Source organism: Vicia villosa, linkage group LG1, assembly GCF_029867415.1.
Source record: "Vicia villosa cultivar HV-30 ecotype Madison, WI linkage group LG1, Vvil1.0, whole genome shotgun sequence".
NCBI classification, from domain to species: domain Eukaryota; kingdom Viridiplantae; phylum Streptophyta; class Magnoliopsida; order Fabales; family Fabaceae; genus Vicia; species Vicia villosa.
The window spans coordinates 154117234-154138663 of record NC_081180.1 but is presented as its reverse complement, the minus strand read 5'-3'; the positions used below and the strand labels follow the sequence as shown (position 1 = coordinate 154138663).

General features: G+C 32.0%; 3 protein-coding genes across 3 annotated transcripts; 1 reads left to right on the top strand and 2 right to left on the bottom strand.

Moving 5' to 3' along the window:
- The first annotated feature begins 1392 nt into the window (after nucleotides 1-1392).
- Nucleotides 1393-6471, top strand: LOC131644490 (flowering locus K homology domain-like). Its single transcript, XM_058914999.1, has 7 exons — nucleotides 1393-1532; nucleotides 1867-2468; nucleotides 3813-4062; nucleotides 4271-4419; nucleotides 4746-5024; nucleotides 5125-5319; nucleotides 6068-6471. Exons 2-7 carry the CDS (start codon nucleotides 1875-1877, stop codon nucleotides 6254-6256), a joined length of 1656 nt encoding a protein of 551 aa, XP_058770982.1. The 5' UTR covers nucleotides 1393-1532; nucleotides 1867-1874; the 3' UTR covers nucleotides 6257-6471.
- A 1319-nt stretch (nucleotides 6472-7790) lies between these two features.
- On the bottom strand, nucleotides 7791-9419 carry LOC131657869 (uncharacterized). Its single transcript, XM_058927223.1, has 6 exons — nucleotides 9294-9419; nucleotides 8660-8927; nucleotides 8485-8575; nucleotides 8263-8390; nucleotides 8068-8158; nucleotides 7791-7980 (listed from the first exon to the last, which is right to left on the bottom strand). The coding sequence occupies exons 1-6, from the start codon at nucleotides 9417-9419 to the stop codon at nucleotides 7791-7793; spliced, it is 894 nt and encodes a 297-aa protein (XP_058783206.1).
- A 2681-nt stretch (nucleotides 9420-12100) lies between these two features.
- LOC131644489 (fructokinase-1-like) lies at nucleotides 12101-16483 on the bottom strand. The gene is made up of 5 exons (XM_058914998.1): nucleotides 15976-16483; nucleotides 15615-15865; nucleotides 15216-15507; nucleotides 13740-13892; nucleotides 12101-13231 (listed from the first exon to the last, which is right to left on the bottom strand). The coding sequence occupies exons 1-5, from the start codon at nucleotides 16324-16326 to the stop codon at nucleotides 12848-12850; spliced, it is 1431 nt and encodes a 476-aa protein (XP_058770981.1). The 5' UTR covers nucleotides 16327-16483; the 3' UTR covers nucleotides 12101-12847.
- Between the last annotated feature and the right edge of the window lie 4947 nt (nucleotides 16484-21430).

Below are 21430 nucleotides of genomic sequence, written 5' to 3'. Positions count from 1 at the left end.
CAAATTAACATTTACATGTTTTGTTGCTTGGATCTAACTTGTTGTATCCATAACATTAAATACAAGTGCAAAATTATAATGAGTAAGATGTAATATGATTTTGAAATAGATATTGTAAAAATAATAACAAAGCTAAATAATGATCTTATGTAGCAATGGATATATATATATAATTGTTATTCATTTTTGTATTTATATAGAATTGTTAATTAAAATAAAATAGGTATCATTTTGATAGTGTCACATAATAAAAATAGAAATTTTAATATTTGAAAATAATTTTTTTTGTCTCAAATAAAGACAAATGTTAATTAAAATAAAATAGATATTTTACTGATAATGTCCCGTGAAAAAAATAAAAATTTTGACCATTGAAAAAAAAAATTGTGCCTCAAATAAATAAAATTTTTAATTAAAATAAAAAAGGAATTTCGCTGATAGTGGCCCGTTAGTAAAGTAGAAATTTTGATATTTGAAAATATTTTTTTAATAATTATGAACACTTTTAATAATCATAAAATAATTATATTTTTGGTTGAGTAAATTTTGACGTGTTCCTCTTCATTTTATTAAAAAAAAATCAATTTATTAATTTATTTATGTTTAAAAAAATAAAAGGGAAAAAATTGAGGGAGAAAATAATTAAAATGAAAGTGAAAATATTGGAAAAGAGAGAAATGCAAAAGTGAAACATGTGAAGTGAAGAGAGACAAAGAAAAATCCAATGGTCAATACACGTGGCGGTTGGACATTTGTTTGAAAAGTTGAAATATTAACTTGATTATGAAAAGACAAAGCAACCCTTTTGACTTTGTAAATTTTGAATGAGTGAAGAATATTTTGGGTAGAATGGTGGCATCTTTCATTAATAGCTAGATAGTTGATAATTGATTTAAAATTTGTCTATCAACCTATTTGAAGATGAATGAAAATTTAAATGACTAAATAACCATTTAAATCATAAGATACATTTGCTTGAAACTTTGTAAATTTCACTATGATGAATTCATATATTTTTAAAATGGTGGAAGATTAAGAAAGAAATTTCCAAAATCTAAAAGTGAAAAGTTATACCAGATCAATAATAGTAAAATGCATTTGATGTTGAGTTTTGATACATTGTATTCGAATGACAAAGTTGCTTTTTTTTCCCCATATTTTTTCCTTTGAGTTTTGGGTATAACAATTCTTTTTAAAGATTAAATTGAATATTCCCTTTATTTCTTTCAATAAATAAACATACCCTTTAACAAAAAGTAGTATTCTCATTTGTTAATTTTTTGGAGGGACACTTATTACCATTTTAAAATTCAAAAAAATTGTTTTCTTCAAATAAATAAAAACTGCAAAGTCAATAATATACGACTAAAAAAAATAGATTAGAGAAAATAGAACTATATATATAGTTTGTGGTAACCTTTTGTCTCTCTTTCTGATCCTTACGCAAAAACCTAAATTCTCCATCGCACCGCGCACAAAACCCTTCTCCAAATCCAATCGCCCGCGTTTTCTCCGAATCTTCAAGAATCACAGTAACTTCTCTAACCCTAACTCTCACTCTCACTCGTTTCTTCTCCACTCACCACAAACTTCTTTATCTATTTTATGCAGTAGTTATTGTTTAGTTCAGTTTTATTTGAAGGCATTGGTAGTTACTGTGTTTAAGCTATGAAGCACTGACACGAGAAACACGACACCGATACTGATACGTAGACACTGATTGTTGATAGTGTTTACTAGATCACTAGTCTTCATGATTATAGTATTAATCGTTTAATTTTTGTATTTTTTAAATTTTTTTATGTTTTGATTTTAGTTTCTGTTGAGAAAGATATTGATGAGTTGTTGTTTTGATGGGTTTTGTAGTAATAGATATGTCTGGGGAACATTTTGAAGGGCAAGATGTTGGTTATGTGCCTGAGGATATGGAATTTCCTCAAAACCATTTGGAAGAACACGAGGAAGGAGATGTGATTGATGACTCTGGGTTTCATCAACTGCAGCACGATGATGGTGATGGTGATGACGATGGTGACGAGGATGGTGGTGAGAATGGTGATGATATTGATGGGGAACAGGTGGGAAGTTTGGGTGAGGAGGAGGAAGTTGGTTTTCCTGAAAATCAGTTTGATGGTACCGACGTGGATGTGGAAAATTTTGCTGAAATTGCTGATGATATTGCCGATGATGTACTACAAGAGCATACTATTAAGGAGGAAATTGAAGATGGTGATGTGAATGAGAATTTTGGGTCGCCGGAAAAGCAGGTGCTCAGTGAAGATTCAAAAGGAGTTGAAATAAAGAAGTGGCCTGGATGGCCTGGAGAGAATGTTTTCAGGATGTTGGTTGCTTCACAGAAGGTTGGAAGTATCATTGGTCGCAAAGGAGAGTTTATTAAGAAAATTACTGAAGAGACTAGGGCTCGAGTTAAAATTCTTGATGGACCTCCGGGAACCGCAGAAAGAGCAGTGAGTATACTTTTCAGTTTGTTTTTCTTATTCATGTAATGTAACTAGGGGTAATCTTGGATATTAAAGTGTATTATACATACTTGTTCTCCTATTTCGTTTGACTTATCAGTTCTTTTGTTGAATACGGTTATGTTCCTGTTGCCCTAACCATTAACTGATAAACTACGATTTCCATCAGCAAGAACTAGGTTAATGAAAATATAATAAAAGGAACAATCACTTCATGCTTATTATTAAACCCTATTGCTCTATCTTGTGGTAACTATTTACTGGATGAAGCAAACCTCTTATTTTATCAATTTGAAATTCAAACTTAATAGTTAATTTATGATAAAACACGGTAACCCAGATAAACACTAGGAGTATTGCTAAGGAGTAAGGAATTGCATATTATATAAAATGGAAACACTAATCAGTTATCAAGGAAGCGAAACTATCAAAATTACATTATATAGCTAAACACAAGAAGTAATAAGTAATTAAAAAGGTTAATATGTATAAAAAGAGATGTCTTTTATCGAGATAACAAAATGGATGTGTGCAGGTTGTCAGCAAATATGAATGAACAAAGTGGCTTCAAACTGAAGAGCCAAAGTTCAAGTTGCAGGGAAACAGCAATGAGCATGTACAACTGCTGAAATGTTGTTTCTGACTTAAGAATCAGAAATAGTTTGTGCAGTCTATGGTGGCAAGAAGCTTTCACTGTACCTGGTAACTTCAGAATTTGGTCGGTTGGTGTCTTGCCACACTCAAACTCTTTCCTACAAAACACACTTATAGTCACAAACAAAAAAGCTTCTAAAATTTGATCTACATATTATTAAGTACACTAAAACTGATTAAATCAGGAGGCTATGTCATTAAAATTTATTAATCTAAAATAAGTCCTGATCAATTCAATTACTTCACGGAGATCTATCATTGTTGAGTTACTTAAAAAATTATTACTAATTAAAAATTGTATTCATAAATAATTGACATAGTGAAAATAATTGCTAAATTGTGTAATTAGAGATGCATTATTCCAAAGAAATGGAAATACAGTTAAAGGAAAAATTAGATTAACCCATAAAAACAATTAAAGGAAATGTACAAGAGATGCACTGGTCCAAGGAAATGAAAATTAAGTAAAGAGGTATAACGAAGTTGTATAGATTTATTCTAGTGATGCAATAGTGTACTTAGTCTAGTGTGTGTCTTTGGAACAATTGAAATGAATCAATCATTGAGTTAAACATATAAAGTTAGATTTTCTGAAGTTTGTCTTTTTTGCTGTTTTATGAAAGACTACTATTTCCTACATGGTGTTTCTGAATTCTATTTCACACGTGCTTCTGAAAGGTAATGGTGTCTGCAAAAGAAGAGCCAGATTGCCCCATACCACCTGCTGTGGAGGGGTTGTTAAGGGTTCATAAACAAGTTTGCAATGTGGACCGTGATCCTGCTGATAGCGCATCAGGTGCAGGACGCCCAGGTGTTACAAGGCTTCTAGTGGCCGATACTCAAGCAGGAAGCTTGATTGGGAAGCAGGGGGCAACTATAAAAACCTTTCAAGATTCTACAGGTTGCAGTATACGCATTCTTGGTTCAGGTGTGTTTACTTGTATTATTAAACGTGGGGAAATATTGCTCTAATACATTCACTGATGCTTGTTATCAGGATTACTACACCCACCATATCAGATGCACTAGTTTTCTTACTACTATTCTTATTATGCCTTTAGAAACATGATTAATGAATACGTAATTGTGTGATTAATATTGTACCTGAATAACGTAATATGCAATATATACAACAGAACACCTGCCAATTTTCGCTCTGCGCGATGATAGTATTGTTGAGATACAAGGGGAGTCTGCTGGAGTTCACAAGGCTGTTGAACTTATTGCACTTCATTTACGCAAGTTCTTGGTTGACCGCAGCATAGTCGGAGTATTTGAAACACAGGTAAGATATTTCTTATTTCTGAACTTATTTTTTTTCAAAAGATAAAAGGCACGATGGGCAGCTTAAGATTAGATTGCTTGCTATTGGTGAATTGATGTCTTCAAACATAGGATATATTGAGGAACAGTTGATTGGGATAGGTTAGTGATAGGACTAGGGTGGACAGGAAAGCATTCTAGGCTATCTATCATTTCTTTTATTTTATGTACTCGGGATTGGGGGAAATTGTAATTTGTTTATTTTTGAGGTTATGTGGAGCATTTTTACACTTGTATATATTTTTTTATTTCTAATTATTCTTGCTTCCTCGCAAACTCAAACTGTAGATGCAACGGCCCGATGTTCGTGTTAACCACAATGTGCCACCACACCAACCTTGGGGGCCTCCTCAAAGGTTTTCTGCTCCTGGCGGTGGTGCACCTGCGTATCCACCCAATTCTCAATATATGCCACCACAACATAACTATGACAATTATTACCCACCTGCTGACCTGCTTCCCATCGACAAGCACATGCATCAAGGTCCACCATCTGCCTATGCAAGGGATGCCTCTTTGGAAATACATTCGTCCGTCGGGCAGCCACAACAATCTGGTGGAACTAAGGTATCTTCCTTTGCTCAGCTGATCATTGCAGAGTGTGACTTTGGTTTTGAAGTATTTTTATTTTTATCTTGACTTTTGTAATTTGTTTTCTATTGTATAGATCACACAGCACATGCAAATCCCACTGTCCTTTGCAGATGCTGTTATTGGGGCATCAGGAGCAAATATTAGCTACATTCGCCGTGCTAGTGGAGCAAGTATTACTATTCAAGAGACCAGGGGTGTGCCAGGGGAGATGACTGTCGAGATAAGTGGTACTGCTTCACAAATACAGGCAGCCCAGCAGCTGGTTCAGGTATTTGATTTTGAGGCTGCTTTGAAATTTCTGATCTGGCTGTTATCTGTTTTGTCATTATTGATTAATAGGCACCAACACCGGTTAAGGTTAATGTTAAATTTGCATTTTTGGTTTATTCTAAGCACGTATTTCGACACGGACACCGGGGCATGGCATGACATAGACACTCCTCCGACACCGCTAATGTCTAAAACATAGGACATTAACACCACCACATATATGATAGTTTTTGACATTCATTCATCTATCTACTATTAAAAAAGTTTAAAATGTTTTAATCAAATTTCATGTCTTTATCCCTTCATTGCTCAATATTGCTACAACAGATCTTTAACCCAATTAAATGTGTATGAGATATGTCTAAAAAATGTATAAGTTGTGTCGAAGTAAAGATATTTTTTTGAAGCACTTGTGTGAATTGTCTGACATTGATTCAAAGAGTGTCGATGAAAAGAACTTTTTAAGAGGGTCTTATATTTAGGGACGGAACCCAGAGGTAGTAGTTTTTCCAAGTACTTTTTAAATCATTTCTGTATAATAGCCTTAATTTTATATGTCTATCGGGTAAAGTGAAAATGTTGTTATCAGTCTTTTGTACTCTTAAGGTTAATAAATGATACTACTTTTATCCCTGTATGGATGGCCCTCTTCTGATTTTTGAGTCCCTTTTTATTAGATCCCTTTCAAATTTTAAGATGCATTAATTAGTTTATTTCACAAATTGCTCACAATCTACCTGATGCAGAATTTCATGGCTGAAGCTGCAAATGCTGCTGCTGCGGCGGCACAAGATCATATGGGAGGATCAGTTAACCAAGGCTATAATTCCTATCCTACTAATGCTCCTGTTTATGCATCTCCGCCACCAGGTGCTGCAGGCCACGCGCCTTCGGCAGATTATGGCTCTGTATATGGCACCAACTATGGCTATTGAGAATATTATATTCAATTTTAGTTGAGGAGCCTTACGATTTTGTAAACAATTCGTTCCAATTTTATCCAGTTCTTGTATTAAGTTCTACTGCATTTTGTAGTATAACACTGGGATAGGGTCTCTAGAGAATATGATGATTTGGTAGTTTTAAAAAAAAAATATTTGTTAAATGTTACCTTGTCAGTTTTCTTAATGTTTCCAAATAGAATTTATCATGAGTCTTGAATTTAATGTCGTTAAAAATGATAAATATAATCATTCGTCATGATAAAGAATAAAATGCAATGCTTGGATTGTGGAGTTCTGTATAGGTGTATGAAATAATGATGAAACAGTATTTTCATAAACAGGTTAATCAAACAGTTTGTCATATAATGCCTCAGTATTAAATTTATTGAGGGAAATTTTTTTCCTCTATCTCCCTGATTCGTGAGATTGGCCTCTGAAGTTGCATGAATAGATGATATCTGGTTCATAAAATAATAGTTTATCATATGAAAGTTGTCAAATGGTTTCTTATTATGAAGCACTTGTTACAAAAATTATGGATATTAAAAAAATGGTTGTCATGATAAACTTGGTAAAAGAATTGACTATTTACTAATTACGGGAGAGAAATGTAATTAATATTTTTTTTTTTTGGTGTTAACCGACCGGTATCCGCGGGGGAAAGGGGCCCCCACGTGATTAATTCGGACCCGGGCTCGGAGGCGACGGCACCGTGGTCCCAGGGCGTTTTTTACTCCAGCCGGGATCGAACTCGGATACTAGCCGGTTCGGTCCCTTTTTGGAGAAAGCTCATTTGCCAACTGAGCCAACCCTTTTAATAGTACTTTAAATGAGTATTTTTTTAGCATAATTATTAATGCATGTTAAAAAATTTAAAAAGTCAAGGAGTCTATCGTTTCCTTTTCTTTTTATCCAAACTAGTAACAAACCCGTGCGTTCGCACGGGTTCTGGTATGGCACGCGCATTTGTTTTACATGTATAATTTGTTTTTAAGATATATATTTTTTAAAGATGGATTTTGGTTTATATTACATAAAAAATTAAATAAAATTCAGCAATATCCAAGAAAATAAATATTTGTTGAAATACATATGTTAAAAAGAGTTCTAATATATATTTTGGAAGAGTAAATATTGAGTCCAAAAAAAGCATGATTGATTATGATGAAAGCGCAGATATTATCCCATGATTTTTTTGAAAATGAGCATTTTCATATAAAAAACCGTAAAAAAATAAAATAAAGCAACTTTATAAATTAGCAATTGTGAAATAGTTAGAGTTAATTTTAAATGTAAAGAAATTATAATGATAGCACAAGTCTATAGATGGAGAGGAAGATTAAAAAGAAACAATAATTAAAAAATAGAATTACTAATAAAAATGAATATTAATGAGCATTATCAAAACCATTAAAAAATCAAATTAAAATAATATTGTAAGCTGTCCATAAACAGAATAAATATATATTTATAAAAATGAATATGTATTGTAAGAAAGCATACACATCCTTAAATAGCTTATACATTATAATTCAGATTTACGCCTCTTTACCTCGCGGATTTTCTTCATCTCACTAAGTGATACAGAAATAGCCCCTTTGAGCAATTTCTGCAGATGACTTTGTCCAATATTATCATTTGTGGATGTGCGGGAGTATTGTTGAGACTGAGAGATCAGTTGCGTAGAAACGACGCGCAACGATTCCTTTGGGAATCTGCATGAGAAAATCAAAATAAATATTGGACATGAGAGGAATACAAAAATGAGATGACGTTAAACACAAATAGAGAATGGATTCCACGTTTTAACGAAGTCCTTGACAGTCGGCAAATCCGCGTTGATAAGAAGCTTCGTAACATGGAATGTGTTGGTAACGGAGAGAGGGTATTGACCTACAATAAAAATTAAGAAAACAAACAAATTAAGTAACATGATCAAAATTAACAATGCATTAAAAGGAATCGTTGGTTGTATTTTCCATTCCAAAATGCCATACCAGCTTCTTTTACTTTAGCATACTGAATCATAATAACAATCGGCCCAGTTGTCGCAGAGTTGTCCTCGTTAAACTTAAAAAACTGTTTAGCATAGTCTTCCCAGAGGGTGCAATTTAGGGTGTTGTTGCTGGAGTAGATGAAAAATGTTATCATTATAAGACATGATACAGATGAAAACATGCCAAAATAAGAAGCCAAAAGAAGATGGTTGGACGACATACCTTGCATCTCGGAGTAAGAAATTAGCCTGAAACTTTTTCCCACCAATTTGCGTCTGTTGATACCCAACACTTTCGAGCATACCAATAACATCTGATGGATTATTGAAAACAAATAACATAAGTAATTGAGCTACTATATAATGCAAAAGGAAATGGTATCGTGATGCAGTTTTACCAATGAGTACATTCTTCTGAAAGTTCCCGTTAATGATGTCAGGGAAACTGGTGAAGGGGCGTGGTTTGGGGGGTATGTCATGTTTGTCAACATCACCAACAGCAGTTCCTCCAGTAAATTTCACTAAGAACTTGTGGGAGCTTGGTTTGAAAACTAAGTTATTAGGCTGCACAGAAAAATTAGACACAGTATAGGTCCGGTCCACCTCAAACTTCTCAGTGTATGCGGCCGTGCATGCAGTTGGAACAACAACGTGGATATCAGAACCCTGGAAATAAACAAAAGGGTTAGATGCAGAACACAACCTCGCACACGGAAATATCACAGACTATGTAAATTAGTTTCAAAACATGAAAATGGTACACATGCATTCCATTTTTCGTATATCTACAATATAAAGAAGAAAGAACACATGCTTCAAAACCACAAAAAAGGAACAGATTCTGGAAAGATCGAAGGTAAAGATCGGTCTTGACACATCAAACAACATCAACGGTAAAAATAGAACGTTCAAAAGGTAAAGATCGAAGAAGCATAAAACAATTAAGACGACAACATATGAACAATGATACACACTAACAGAAGTTAAAAAACCATGCGAACATTCACACGCACAAACAGAAACATCACTTACCTCTTTGTCTTCAAATATCATCTCAAAGTGCTCCTTGTTGTTGGAGACTACCTTCCATTTATGGGAAACTCTCACCGCCACTTTCCACAACTCTTTGGTGTCGTTGATGTCCTTAATTTTTTCCATAGGACGAACCATGCAGAGGTCGAAGATAGAAGATGGAGAGGTTGAAGATGGATAAAGATGGTAGCTGGGAAAGATTTGAAATCGCCCGTGAGTTGGAGAAAAAGGAAAAACCTTGAGGTAGATAGAAAGAGAGAAAGAAAACCTAATGAAAAGACTTTGAGTATGGCAGAGGAAATATTTGTGTTTATCAAGAAAGATAGCAATATAAAATGATTATTATCACATGCAAAAATTTTGAAATGGGTTTCTTTGGATTGTTTTGAACTCAGACACGGTGCTTTAGAAAAGGAGTTCAAGTAAGGTGTCCATGTGGCAGCTTGGGGAAGCAAAGGGGCAGAATTGTATTTTCCAGATCAGTTAACTTTCTTATATTGTAGATTATTTGAAAAAAATCATCAGATTAGCTTGTGTGCCATGCCGTCCATTACAGAGATCAAAGATGCTCTGTTTGATATGAATTCCTATACCTGCACATGTTTGAATGCTGTGGCTCTTTTCTACCTGCATTGTTTGAATGTTGTGGCTCTTTCTTTACACCACTTTGTTACTAGTGTTTGGAGTGATTATTTCCTGATTAGTTTTGCAAACAACACTCTCATAGTGCTTAATTCTAAAGTTGACCAATAAGAGATTCTCACAAACTTTCGTCCTATTGTGATATATAAATTTGTGACCAAAATTGAGGTGAACTGTGAAATTTCTGTTAAATGATATCATCTCTCCTTGTTAGTCTAGTTTTAAGGAATATTCATCACAATACCATTATAAAAATTTATTTGAAGAAAACCTATGACATCGAATTGGATTGTAACTCAATGTCTCCAGAATTAACTTTGCTCCATCAAAGGGTATTTTTCCATCAAAGGGTATTTTTCCAGGGATTCATTTTCTCCTTATCTTCTTGTTATTTGTATGAATTGTTTGTCGTGTGTATTATTGATGATCATGTTGATACAAAATATTGAAAGCCTATGTATGCGGAACGTGAGAGACCTCAGGTGTCTCATCTCCTTTTTACATATGACCTTTTTTTTTGTCGATATCACTATAGAGCAAACTTATAGTAATATTAAGTACTGTCTGAATCAATTTTGTTAAGCATCGAGACAAATGATTAACTCTGAAAAAACTCAAATGTATTTTTCAAGTAACACATATCCCCAACTTTGTTAAGAGATCATGCAATGCAATGTACATGGTTAAAAGCCTCTAGTTTGGAAAAATATCTTGGGGGCGAACGTTATTCATAGTAGAAGCTATATGAATAGATTTCAGCATACTATTGAGCATTGTTCAAAGGCGTCCGAGTGGTATGAAACACCAATATTTGAACTTGAATGAAAGACTTATGTTGAGTAAATTTGTATTAATTTTATCCCTTATTTTCATATGTAGTATAACAATCTCTCTTATTCAATTTGGACTAAAATTATATGATTTTGGATACTTCTCTAACTATTAAGGATGTCGTTAATAGGGAAGGAAAACATAGAGATGATAAATTTTCTACTAGTCATGCTGAAAGATATATTTCTTAGTTTCTGATTGTTAGTAATACTAATATTGGCCCGACCATCATTCTCCATCGGATTTATGTCTAGGCTTCCAGTGAGCGTCTAAACCCGATGGACAATAAATTTGGGTTGTTGAGATCGAAGATTAGAAATATTAACTGGTATTGTCGATTTCGAAACTGAATTAAGCTTAATTGTGATGGTATTTACAAGATATGTACTTTCATTGTTGGATGTGGAAGCTTACTTAGAGACTCATTATAAAATTGGGTGACGGAAAATGCACCTAAAATTGGTTTGTATGATGCGTTCACTGATGAAATGTGGGCAACGTTGCATGGCATAGACCTAACTTGGCAAGAGAGAATTACAAATTTATTTATTTAGAGTGAATCTAAAATTTTGATAGATATGGCCAGTCCATACTTAGTCCAAGAATTAGAAAAATGATTCAAGAATTAACATATCAAGTTCAATTATACTTAGCATGAAAAAAAATCATTGTGCTGATTGATTTGTCATTTATAGTCTTGTTCTAATAACAATTGTGAGATCTTCATTTTTCTCGTGTTCCTGATGATTTTTTAGTTGATAATATTGGAGTCTCACTTCCTAAACTTGTTAGGATCAAGTGTTAGTTTTGTCTTCTTTGGGCCATTACACCCTCTTTTGTAAAAAAAATAAAATAAAATTTATTGAAAAATAAAAGAAAAAGTGAAAAACATCATATAATTAAGAATAAAAGGAACGGCTAACTTTAACTATTTAAAAAGTTGACCTTATTTTCTATTTTCTTAGTTTTTTTGAGAAATTTATTAAACTGACCTTATTTTCTATCTTCTCATAGTTTTTTTTTTTTTCAAATTAAATATCTTTGTTAATAATAGGGTTGAATCTAGGTGGGATTTGTATCCTCTCCTAATCCTCCCTCCTTTTATCCTTTTTTATACATTTTTTGGGTTAGTGAAGATGCAAGTGCAACAACTCATAAAGTTGGTGATTACACTTAACAAAATTAACAAAAGGTCTAACCATGCAATCCAAGAAAAAATGATGCCATAAAAATTGAGAAATCTCAATCCTTAAAGGGGATAACAAAGATTAAGAGTGATAGGAGAAGAATAACAATGATTCTAATTCTTTAATTCCTTGAAACAACTTAGAAAACAAAGCATCTATAAGAAAAGAATAACAGGGCATTATTTCTGTACTTCCATAGTAACCTAGCTTTAATAAGAGCCAATTTAGTTACTGCATGTATTAGTCCTTCTGTTAGTACAAGAGTTTAGTAGGTCATAAGAGAAATTTTAAACATAAGCCCAAATATAATAAATACCAAAATTAGCATTTCAAACACCACTAAAACAAAACATCACTCTTTTGGCAGGTCATAAGAGAAAAACATTTGTCAGATGTGTTGTAACTAATTCCAATCATAAAGCACCATAAATTAGTACTATAATCCGTATTCAAAATATTGAAAATTCATACAAACCATTTTTCCCACTGCCATCAATTAACTATCAAAATATGTACTATTACATTTCACTGCTTCAGAAACATGCATGCAAAAATGAAGACCAAAAAAATGGAATTCGTCCGAGGATAAAAGCTACTTCACCCTTTCTCGAAGGAAAAATACCTTTACATCAAAGGAATATCGTTGAGACTGAAACTAAAAAAAAAAGAAGCTAAAGTCTTGATGAGCAGCAATCTCCCGTATACTTGTTCAAAAACAATGCCTTTTTAATTACCTATTGCAATGTAATATTGTCGGAGAGAAAAAACTGTCGCCTTTAACGCTTGCTTTTGAACTTTTAGAGGATGAAGGAGCCAAGAAGTTAAGAGAATCCAGAGAAGGGTTAGTTCACATGAGTGGATAAACAGTGGCTACAATCTACTCTCCACAAAATATCAAGTTGGAACATTCTCCACTGTTTGTGGAATCTCAAGCTTGGGCAAGAGCTCAGAGGCAACCTGGTCAAATGAAACAAAGTTGAGATGATTTCTGTTTCCTTTCATAATACTTGACAGACATGTTACTTCCTGATCTAACACTTTTTTTTCGAGAATTTCGCTCCAAAACTCATCATCTTCATTGAGGTTAGGTGATCTTAATATATTAACTACTTTTTCCAGTGATGCTACATTCCTACCAGCACCACAGCCCATGGCTGTTGCAGCACCTACTGCATTTGCAATTGCTAATGTATTAACCATTGGCAAATTATGTATGAAACCATATGCAATAGCAGCTACAAAACTGTCTCCACACCCAACAGAGTCGACAATGTTCACCTGATGATATAGTTTATAAATCCAATTAGTTTGCACTCGAGTTATCACAAAAAACTAATGATTGTAAAAAAAATCACATGATTTTAAGATATATTACTGCAAGAGAGACATACATAAATAAAAATACTTTGGACACAGAAAAAATGACGAGTTATATTTGGAGCATATCAGACTCTCACTTGATAATTCCTTTGATATAAGGATGTTAGAAATGCAAGTTTAACTCTTACAAATAAAAAAGATATTTTAGTAAGAGAAACAGCGTTCAATTTTCACACAGACTATGTTTTAAAATATAATTCTTTGTAATATGTGGCTATAGCTTTAATTGAACACTTTTCATTAATTTGCCCCAAACTAAAATTTTCACCTATGAAATTCATAATACAAAGTATGCCAAAGCAAAGTTATGCAGAGAGGCAGTATATAAATTGAGAAAATCATTATGCTCCATAATTGTAAGAATTTGATGGCAGCAACTAAGAGAGAACTCAGAATGAGAAGATACCTTGTATGCTGGTGCACACACTATACTGGATGTAGTTATTAGAATTGAACCCTTAAGACCCATTTTTACGATCACCCACTTTGTGCGGATCCCTCTTTTAAGCAGCTCTTGCCCAGCTAATATGGGATCTCCTATGCCAGTTAACGACTCAGCCTGTCATGCAAATAAAAAAAATCAAAGAAGATATTAAATTGAAAATTATGTTGTAAAGCTACCAACACATTATAGATGTATAAAATGGAAGCATTTTTAATTGCATCATATAACTATAAGATTGTTAGCTCCAAATTTCACCCAGAGTCAAAACTCCAATAATATTTAGCTTAAGCAAGAAGCTAGATGAACAATGGACTTTTGAGCAAAGAACTAGATTCAGCATTATATTAAAAATGTGCGGAAAGGACTAGATTCAGCATTATATTAAAAATGTGCGGAAAGGACTAGATTCAGCATTATGTTAAAAATAATGTGGAGCAGAAACAAATTCTAGCAAAACTATAGAGAACAATACATCAATGTGGATTGGAGAGCTTTGAAGGCGAGAAACAAATGTACGGAAGCATTTTTATTATTTTCAACCTAAGCCAATATATAAGCCTGTTTCTCTACTATCCAAGAACATCTCTTTTGTTGAAAGGGCCGTCCTTTGAGGCCTGTGGTGGTCAATTGGTTGGTCCAAGAGCTGCTTGCTATACTAGACAACCCACTAACAAAGGGGTACAGTAGGGGGAACAGGGAGTAGCAACAGAGGATTGAGGATTCATGCTGGCATGCAGTAAAGGTTGTGGTCAGCTTCTAGAGGATAGCATTGTAAGAAACTGCCTATGAATTCAGCAGGCAACCTGCCACGTCATGAATAAAAACCTGAGTCCATTACACTGTAAACTATGGCTGACACAGCAGAAGAGTTTATAAGAAAAACTCAGTTTAAAGATTTTCCTTATACTCCGTAGTTCCAATTGCTTCACATGATTTTGAGTAGCAATGTCAAAAGCCCAAGTAAAGGATATAGAAATTTATAATATTTAATGGGCAAGATACACACTAAATTTGACGTCGTGAAAGAGTCCATAAATATGCAAGTACAAAAGTATATACAACATAGATAATAACTCATGCTAACAAACAAAACATGCCCAACTGTCCACACTTTAGAGGAACGGCTGAAACACTAGATATGGTTAATAGGGTTCTTCTAGACAGAAAATATAAATATGAAATCCTTAACAGTAGAACAAGAAAATGAAGAAAGATTAACATGGAGCACTGGCCATGCATCTGAAAGCAAAGTGCAAACAGAAATATGTTTCTCAAACAAGAGATAGAAAGAAAAATTCCATAGTTTATAAAACAAAGAACAGAGAACTTAAACAAAACCTACCATAAATAGTAGAGAACAAGCCTAAAGCAAACAATTATAAGCAATCACAGTCCTATAAAGAATAGAAGCAATATGAGGAGAGCTATAAGTGAAACCTCGTCAGCCGTTAAGAGAAGAACATCACTCATCCGCAGAAACTGGTTAAGAGCTCTTTGTTCTTCTAGTGTCCCATTGGAAAGACTCTTCCCACGTGGCCCCGGATCAAAAAAGATTGATGTGCCAACTTCAACAGCACAGTCCACTACCGAGAGCAGTAAACCAGGAGACAGGTCATCAAAACCATATCCATTACAAAACAAAACCTTGGAATTTTCAATAGCTAATTTTGCTTCTCTAGAAATTTTGCTCAGCCAATTAAATGCAGGTTCCTTGCAAAAATCAGCTCGACTAGTAGAAAAATAAAAAACTCAATTAGGTCATCATAAACAAAATAAGAAGAGAAAAAAATTGACGACAGTTATAGGGACCATACAAATGAAAATAAATGATTTTACCTACAAAAATCATGTTTTTGCAAAGGATCAACGAGAACCCAACATACAAGTGTTTCATAAGAGTCACCAGAGGTACTCACAGTATCATCACCAGTACTTATCTCAACCATATCAATGCCCTCATCACGAAGCACATCGGATAAAAAGTTCCCATATATTTCATCACCCACATGACCAATTGATACACAGTCAAGTCCCAGCCTCGCAGCTGCTATAGCCATATTGCAGTTCCCACCAGCTTCCCAATTTTTCTACACCAAAAATGGTAATATAGCAATACATTTTCTAGAATTAATAGAAAAATCCAAAAAATGTAAATTAGGGTAAATAATGTGAATGGAAATGATAGAATGTACGAAACCTTGGGAGGTGGAGAGGAAGCCAAACGTTCCATAAAAGCTTTACGTTCGTGGAGAGACGGAGGAGGCAATTGCGGGACATTGAGAACAATATCAAGACAGAGATTACCCATAGTGGCAACATCAATGTTTTTGGATCCCACGCTTCTCAGCTTGGTCTCCGGCGGCGATGAAGACGAGACGGCGAGAGTGAGACCTTTGCAGGGGAGATTGAGAGAGAGGATTGGATGGAATTGGAATTTGGGTTTGGATTTGGATTGAAAGGAAGAGACATGGTGAAGATGATGGTGATGGTAGAAAGGGGATGGGGAATTTAGGGTTTTGGTGGTGGAGGGGAGTGGAAGAAGAGGCATTCAGCGAGTATTTGGGTTTGAAATTGCAAGGTTGCAGTGAGTCAAGGAATGAGATTTTGTTTTCACGAAAGAGATAACTAAGTTAATTTCACATCAGAGTGAATAAGCAAGGAATTGGGTGCTTGGAATCATAGGAGTGGAATGAAATCTCATTCTCATTTAATTAAATAACTAATTATTTAACTAATTGTTGTTTATATAGAACTAGTATTATTTTTGGATTGGATTGACAGCTTATGTTTTCATAAATGATATGTTAGCATACAAAAAAGTATGTCAAATCATACAATATAATAAAGCAAAATGAGATTTTTGGCAATTTTGACAAGTGTCACAATTATAGAGAGCTTACTATTTTTATTATTTCTACATTAGGAAATCTTACTATAATTGTTAATTTAATAATTCATTTTTTTTAAAATTATTATATATTCACTTTGGTCTTATCATTATTATTTATAATTAATAATTAATTATCCGCCTATTTAATTTACAAATTTTTTAGAGTTAAAAGGTAGTGCACTGACAGTGTAAAACTATTTTACACGGTCATCAATAGGGAGTCATGAATGTGTTATGTCATTAAAGTTTTTTTTTAAATAAAAGAATGTTTTAATTGGATACATGGTGATGATTGGTTGACAGTGTAAAAATATTTTACACTGTCAGTGCAGGATCCCTTTTCTCACTTTTTTTTATAATAATTATGGACCATTTATTTTTCCAAAAATTGTTTCTCGTGAACCAACTCTATGCGCTTCCAATATGATAGGCTTTTACGGCTAAATCAATTCAGTTTTCTATTTCCAACCATTTCCATGCCTTTTGATATTTCCAATCAATTCAGTTTTCTATCTCGAACAATTTCCATGCCTTTTGATATTTCCTTCCCACATTAATCAAAATATTCGTTGATTCAAACAATATTTGATGGCTTTTAGATTTTCCTCCTACATTAAAATACAAACTTTTTAGATTCTAACGTATTCCTATATAAACCCTAGAGCCCTAATCCCATTTCAGAGCCATTTCTATAATACAGATACAGATTGGTTTTTTCTAAAGTTCATAAACTTTTAAAGTTTTTGAATTATTTTTGCGTTGCAGAGATATAAGCATGGTGAGTTTTTTCTGAAAATCATGAGTAGGTTGTTTCTCTTTTTACCTCTGTTTCAGATATGCTGAAGGGTTATGCTGTGTAATTTTTCGTCGCCGCTATAACACTCTTTTTCGGTTTGTTTTCTTTTTGTTTGTCAGATTTTGGTTAAGTTCGAGTGGAACTTTAGAGATTAATTGTGTCTTCTTTGTTGACCAGAGTTTGCGGTGTGTCTTCGTTGTTGACCGGAGTTTGTGGTGCCGATGCTGCAGTGGTTAGGTGGTTTTGCAATTGGATGAAATTGAAAAGGTTTTAGTTGAGCGTTTGCTTGGGAAATTGTCAGTAGATATTAATTTTCTGAATCATGTCTAAAAAGTTTGACTTTAGTAAGGGGCAAGGATATCAAAGTTGTTTCTATAAGTATATGATGTTTCTCATGTTCAACATCATTGGTTGCTTTTTTGAGTTGGATTAATGGTGGATTCCCTAATATTACTTATAGGAATGTTGAGTTACCTTTGAGGCTTGAAGATGAAGATTGTTCTTTTATTTTTAATACATGTATTCCAATTAAAAAAATAAAAACAAAATTTTTATTTTATTTTTTAATACAATGTATTCCATTAATGTATTTCATTATTTCTCTTATATTTAAAATCCACAATAATCCATATTTAGCTTTATTGTCGTTACCATATAGATATACCTCCTTCTCATTATTTTTATCATTTCAATTTTTATACTAATTTTAGTATTAAAATTTTGATTATTATTATTATTATTATTATCAATAATAATAATAATAATTATTTATTATAATAATTATTAATATTTATTGTTATTAATATTTATTTTTATTATGTTCCAATAGATCTAATTAAACAATAACTTTTTATCTGATATCTTTTTACTTTTTATTTCAATTTTATTTTTTCTCTATATTCATAGTTTTTTATTTTTTTTTCTACTGACCATTACATAGAAACTTGACTTACATATTTATTCTTTTAAACATATAACAAATGTATGAATTTAAAACAATAATTAAATAATTAATTAAATTTAATATTATTTTGAGAATTTGAAATTTGTTTAACATAAATTTTAATTTACATCAAAATTAAATTTTATCTTATTAAAAATGTATAAAATAATATATAATAATTTGTATCCATAAACTTTATTTATTTGTGATTTTTTTTCTTAAAAACACATGTAATTAACTATAATTACAAACACTATTAAAGTGTAACCAATTATATTAAAATATTAGTTTATCAAAAAAGTTTGTATTTTTTAAAATAAAATATTAATATTTATTCTAAAAATTTTAAAAATATTTGATTAATACACTAATTTATTACTTTAAAATTTTATATGGTAAAATTTGGACAATTTATATTCTTCTACTATATTTAATAAAGATCAATAAATTAATTTAATATATTTTATTATATTCAAATTCTTATCTTCAAATATCATAAGAGTCATTTTTCATTTGTGTTAGTAAATTATTTTAGAGGCTAATGTAGTATATCATTTTTGTTTTTGTTTTAGTGAATGAGATGATATAATTTTATAACATAAAACTTATATTATTATATATCATCATTATTATTATTATTATTATTATTATTATTATTATTATTATTATTATTATTGAATAGATTCATATTAAAAATGGGTTTTAGTTTATAACTAAAATACAAATTAATGTTTATGAAATATTTAAATTTAGTATTAGAAATATGTACATTGAAATTACACATAATTATATACCTATGCAAATTGTATTTATACTAAAAAATTGTTATAAGTATTATATCTTAGACATGAGACAATTATGATGTATAAAAAACACAACTTTCTTATGAAAAACACAAATTTGTCTTTTTTTATTCAATTTATTTTATTATATATTAAATAAAAGATCTATTTTATATAGTTTTTTATTTAATTGCTATAAGTAAGATTTGTAAATTATAAGTGTTTTTAAAATGAGATTTTTTACTTATAAAATATTTAACCCGTGCCTCGCACGGGTCTAAAGTACTAGTTTGGTATAATTTATTTGAGCTGTGCTATTTGTACACTCAAATTTAGTACACCGTATAGGGCTTTAAAGCAAATTATTGTTTTGCACATAAATCAAGGAAAATTAATTATTAAAAAACTAAAATTTGTAGACCATATATCAACATTTACGGTGTAGATGTAAACAAATGGTGTAGAAATAGCTTTTCTCAATTTATTTTTGTGTATTTTTGAAATAAGTATAAGTTGATGAATATAATAGAAGATATAAAATTAGAGAAGGAGCAATATCATATAAGATGTTCATGTAATGTCGTATATGCAATCGACTTAGGTATTAGAGTATGTTTGAATTGATGGAATGGAATGAAATGATATAAATTGATGTTTCATTGTTTAAAAACGGATGAAATGGAGTGGAACCGGATAAAATGCATTTCATCTTATTTTATCATTTTTTATCATTTTTTATACCCATTTCTCTATTCTGTCATGAAATACCCAAACAATAAAATGACAACTTTATTACATTCCGCTTCGCTCCATTATGTTCCACTTCATTCCGCTCCTTTCATTTTACTCTATCCAAACATAGTCTTAGAATAATAAGTAAAATGCACGAGAAATGATCATTTTACAAAGAAAATAATGGAGAAATGATTTTTTTTCTTCTCTAAATTTCATTATGAATATAATAGGAGATATAAAATTAGAGAAGGAACAATACTATATCCAATTTTTATATTTTAATGTCACATATGAGATCAACTTAGGTCTTAGAGTAATAAGTATTCAAATGTAAGAAGAATAAGAATGATCATTTTACCGACAAAAAAAAAAGGAGGAATAATTGTTTTTTCCCTAAATTTCACTATTAATAACACCTTTTTTTAAAGATTTTTTTTTGAAAAATACTTATTAGGGTTTGAAATTTTCTTGGAAAATAAAAAAAAACAGTGATATTTATTGGGTCTATTAGTCTAAATTGTAAAACAAAATAGGAGTGTGACCTATGGATTAGAGATTTGAGACTTATCAAGATAACTTTATCATGTAAGTGGAAGTGAAGGGAAATTTTACGACCACACACTTTATGGAGAATGGTCATTTTTTGCTAGATATCATAGTCAATTCACTCAATCTTAGACTGGTAATCGTTTTGGGGTTATCCAACCTAGTGGAAATAGGTTTCTCTATTAGTTTATTATACTTATGTAATCTTAGTGTGATTTTTGAAGGCAAGGAAAAGGATGATTGGTAACAAACTATTGACCTCCTCTGGTTTGATGCTTAGGTTTGTGGGATAGTTGTACATCAATGTTACTCTAGGTTTTGTTAATTTCAAATTAACAACTTTTGAATGTTGCTAGATTAGCTTAATGGGTTGATAACATGTGAATTTTAAGCTCACTTGGAAGTGATATTTTTATATGTGAAATCTTATTAACAGAAGAATATACATTCTTAGATGGACAGATACTAACGTGCATTCATGAGGATAGATGATTTTAGATACATGAATACATGTGCAAGCTCTTTGCCAATTTGACTTTGAAGTCCTGCCAACTAGATCTCTTGGAGTATATTTCGTTTCAAAGATCAAATGAAGACCATTTCCAAGTTGGAAAAAGCTTGGTTCCGACAAAGGAAAATTCCTTTTTCTGGCAACTTCTTTATTTTGGGTTTGGATTTGGATTGAAAGGAAGATATGCGGTGATGGTAGAAAAGGGATAGAGAATTTAAGATTTTGATGGTGGATGGGAGTGGAAGAAGAGGCATTCAACGAGTTTTTCGGTTTAAAATTGTAAGTGGTGTTGAAGGTTGCAATGAGACAAGGAATGAGATTTTGTTATCACGAAAAAGAAGGAAAGAGATAACTAGTTTAATTAATCACAAAGAATTATGTCGGTTGTAACACTTTTAGACGATTAATACATTATGAAAACCCTAAACGACAATGAGGGTAGTAATCCT

Excerpts from the sequence above, each read along its gene's own strand:
- LOC131644490 (XM_058914999.1), top strand. The coding sequence starts at position 1,875 with ATGTCTGGGGAACATTTTGAAGGGCAAGATGTTGGTTATGTGCCTGAG. Across the intron at positions 4,420-4,745 it reads TCGGAGTATTTGAAACACAG|ATGCAACGGCCCGATGTTCG; the intron begins GTAAGATATTTC and ends CTCAAACTGTAG. Across the intron at positions 5,320-6,067 it reads CAGCCCAGCAGCTGGTTCAG|AATTTCATGGCTGAAGCTGC; the intron begins GTATTTGATTTT and ends TACCTGATGCAG.
- LOC131657869 (XM_058927223.1), bottom strand. The coding sequence starts at position 9,419 with ATGGAAAAAATTAAGGACATCAACGACACCAAAGAGTTGTGGAAAGTG. Across the intron at positions 8,928-9,293 it reads TGATATTTGAAGACAAAGAG|GGTTCTGATATCCACGTTGT; the intron begins GTAAGTGATGTT and ends GTTTATTTCCAG. Across the intron at positions 7,981-8,067 it reads GTCAAGGACTTCGTTAAAAC|ATTCCCAAAGGAATCGTTGC; the intron begins GTGGAATCCATT and ends TTTCTCATGCAG.
- LOC131644489 (XM_058914998.1), bottom strand. The coding sequence starts at position 16,326 with ATGCCTCTTCTTCCACTCCCCTCCACCACCAAAACCCTAAATTCCCCA. Across the intron at positions 15,508-15,614 it reads CAAAAACATGATTTTTGTAG|TCGAGCTGATTTTTGCAAGG; the intron begins GTAAAATCATTT and ends TTTTTCTACTAG. Across the intron at positions 13,893-15,215 it reads TTCTCTTAACGGCTGACGAG|GCTGAGTCGTTAACTGGCAT; the intron begins GTTTCACTTATA and ends TTTGCATGACAG.